The sequence below is a fragment of the Theobroma umbraticum genome, unplaced genomic scaffold (assembly GCF_002168275.2).
Source record: "Theobroma umbraticum cultivar Fairchild unplaced genomic scaffold, ASM216827v3 scaffold_20.0, whole genome shotgun sequence".
Classification (NCBI taxonomy): domain Eukaryota; kingdom Viridiplantae; phylum Streptophyta; class Magnoliopsida; order Malvales; family Malvaceae; genus Theobroma; species Theobroma umbraticum.
Genome location: NW_018397266.1, coordinates 5,371,433 through 5,374,456, shown reverse-complemented (window position 1 = coordinate 5,374,456; position 3,024 = coordinate 5,371,433). Strand labels below are relative to the sequence as shown.

At 32.2% G+C, this 3,024-nt stretch overlaps 1 protein-coding gene across 1 annotated transcript; it reads right to left on the bottom strand.

Moving 5' to 3' along the window:
• Positions 1 to 1,525: 1,525 nt before the first annotated feature.
• Positions 1,526 to 2,747, bottom strand: LOC110423603 (transcription factor bHLH168). The gene is made up of 3 exons (XM_021437867.1): positions 2,628 to 2,747; positions 2,236 to 2,541; positions 1,526 to 1,594 (listed from the first exon to the last, which is right to left on the bottom strand). The coding sequence occupies exons 1-3, from the start codon at positions 2,745 to 2,747 to the stop codon at positions 1,526 to 1,528; spliced, it is 495 nt and encodes a 164-aa protein (XP_021293542.1).
• Positions 2,748 to 3,024: the final 277 nt, after the last annotated feature.

Here is a 3,024-nt window from a genome sequence, read left to right as displayed (position 1 = left end):
CTCTATCTCTTTCTGTTTAACTTCATAGTGGAAGCACTCAATGTTTTGATGAGCCAAGCTAGTGCAAAGGATTGTTTCAAGGGTTTCGAGATGAGTAGGTAAAGTTTTCAGATTTCACATCTTCAATATGTTGATGATACAGTCATCTTTTGCAAACCGGAGATAACTTATTTGTTGACAACTATAAAAGTGCTAAGATGAGGTGTTTTGTTGGCAGATGATGAGCGGAAAAATGCAATTAAGAAAGAATTGGTTGAGAGAGCCATCTTAGCAAGAGAGTCGACAGAATGCCTTCTTTGCAAAAGGGTCAGTGAATTAGCTAATCATCTTTTTTTCAACTACCATGAGTCATGGAAAGTGTGGGCGTTGTGGTACAATTGTCAGGGTATTGCAAATTATGCTCCAACATCCATGGACGGTCATCAAACATGTTTCATCTTTTTACCATCAATATATATATTTTTTGGCTAAGTAAAACAAAAAAAAATTTAGGGTATTACATGGCTGAGTGATGCGATAATAAATATCAAGTTAAAAACACTTAATGAGATTGATGAAAAATTGCTCAAGTTAAAAGAGGTTTTTAATGAGAAAATATTCGATTTTGATATATTGACTCTATGTAATATTTTAAAAGTAAATGGTATTGAACATTGTAGAAATCTCTTTCTTTTATCTGCAATTAATTTATTTATTGATTTTATATAAATGTACATCTTTGATCTTTTTTGTCTAGAAGGAAATACTAGTAGTTATTTTGTTCAACACATAGATCATTATTTATGTATAAACATAATTGGATATAATTCTTTTTAATCCACCTTGTCAACTTTGAAAAAATCAAAGAAAATAATACATTGTACACTCCTTTCCATAATCAAACATGATAACGTAAAACCCTTTTATTCCTCATATATACTTTCCTTGGCAATTTGTTTGGTTACTCTTTCTCTCAACCAAATGCCATAATTGAAAAGGTCAGAATATATCTTGTCTTAATGATGAGTAAGAAGTTTCGGAATCTTTAAATCTCAGGTATAAGTTTCATTAAGTATAAACTTGGTATAATTTTATATTAGATTTGTTTGATTATATACTAGTTGGTTGGTTTTTCTCTTGGATGTGATATGTATGTGGTATATATCTTCAAAGTTGTTTAATTATGATTATAATTTTTATTTATATACGTAATTTCATAAAAGGAGAGAGGATATACTCCAAAGTGGATTGTGAATATTATTAACATATATATGTACTTGAAAGAAGTCTTCAAATTTTGAGGCATAAAGGAAATTAGATGAAATTATTTATCATTCTCAAACTAAAAGTTTTGATATTTCAGCAAAAAAAAAAAAAAGAAAAACATTGCTCATTGAGATACTCCTACAATTACATGGGTGCATTTTCTATTCCCTTTCATACAAGAGAATAACACTATGATTAGGACACTGAATGAAACCAAATCATATAAGCCATGCTAAATGGCACTTGCACCTCTAATTTACAGCTGTAATGCGCTACTTTTTCAACATATTAGACTCGTCAACCTCTCATGCACGCTTGAAGTTGCAATTCCAATTCTAGGATAGATAGCCTGCAAAAAATTAATAGGAAAAAAGTCTGTGTTGAAGGCAGCTATTGCATGGAATGATGGAAGAAAAGATTCATGTAACGAAGCTGTTACACATATCATAGACTAAATATAAGTTGATCCAAAATTATTCTGTTTGTTGAGTAGGTAAACATTCCCAGTGTCTTTTTTCTTAAAAATAATTAAAATAAAAAATATTTATGAACTGAAACCCTAATCATATTGCACCCTTAGATATAAACCTATGAAGGTGATTTATGCTGAAGACTTTGATGTTAAACGGTCAAAAACAATTGAAGAACAAACGTATTTGTTTAATTAGCAAAAGCCAAACTATGCTATGAAGTGTCATTTCACTGCTAAATTAGATCAAGCTAAACACACTATCCCAAAAGTAAAAAACGGAAGAGGTAGACAAGAAGATGAAGGCTGCATGATCTCAAACAAATATTATTACAGATTTTGATCTATTGTAAGAAGCATTTGAGATTATATTATCTTATTTATCAAAATTTTTAACCTAGTCTTTTTATAAACACATTGATATTAACTGTTATATGCTTATATATATGTAATAAACTATGCTTATGATTGTTTTTTGAGGGATATGATTATTGAATTGATTTAAAGAAAAACATATATACCTGAGAGAGAATTGTATAGATTGCCCTATCTCCTGTATGATGGCAAGTTGCACTTACAATTTCAGCTCCTTCTTCCTGAAGAATACTGATAAAATCAGATAATGCAAACTCCATATTCAACCCTGTGATCAAATGTACTTCCAAATTGGAACCCAAATCTCTTATATTAAGAACTGGAGGTCTCATTGTATGAGCTGTTGGGCGCTTGTCTTCCAATTGCACCTTCATTTGCTTGTATTTCTCCAGTTTCTTTTGCAAGTGCTTGACATACGCGGTAGCTTGGTCCACCAGCTCAGGAACCGACATCTATAACATGAATCCATGCTTTTACTTTCAAATTCAAGCAAAAATCAGACAAGGGGACGAGAATTAATCATGGTATGAAAGAGTACCTTGCTTGGTTGGGGAGGAAGGAGAGCAAATAGGTTGGAATAGAGAGTTTTCATGTTCCGCCTTCGCTCTCTCTCAATCAAACATCGATTGATTCTTGATGATCCAGCGCCATTCTCCATGACTTACTCTACTTGCTGTCTTCTACTTCTACTAGAGAAACAAAGCGTGCAAGTGGGTGATGATCAATGATGAAGACATCGATATATATAGCTCGGGAATATTCTAGAGGTTCGAGGATTTTTTATTTTCTCTTGGTTTTGGGAAAGCGAAAGAAATGACACAAGAGACTGTGAAAGTAACATTGGGTCACTATGTCTTGAAATAGGCTGCACGATCCTGTAGGACTGCATCTTTCTTTTTCATGTTTTTGAATACCGACTTCGTATACTTAATTGG

Bases quoted from the DNA above. Each gene is read 5' to 3' on its own strand.
- LOC110423603 (XM_021437867.1), bottom strand. From the start codon at position 2,747: ATGGAGAATGGCGCTGGATCATCAAGAATCAATCGATGTTTGATTGAG. The intron at 2,542-2,627 runs GTACTCTTTCAT...TTCATGTTATAG, and splicing joins TTCCTCCCCAACCAAGCAAG to ATGTCGGTTCCTGAGCTGGT. The intron at 1,595-2,235 runs GTATATATGTTT...AATTTTTTGCAG, and splicing joins TCTATACAATTCTCTCTCAG to GCTATCTATCCTAGAATTGG.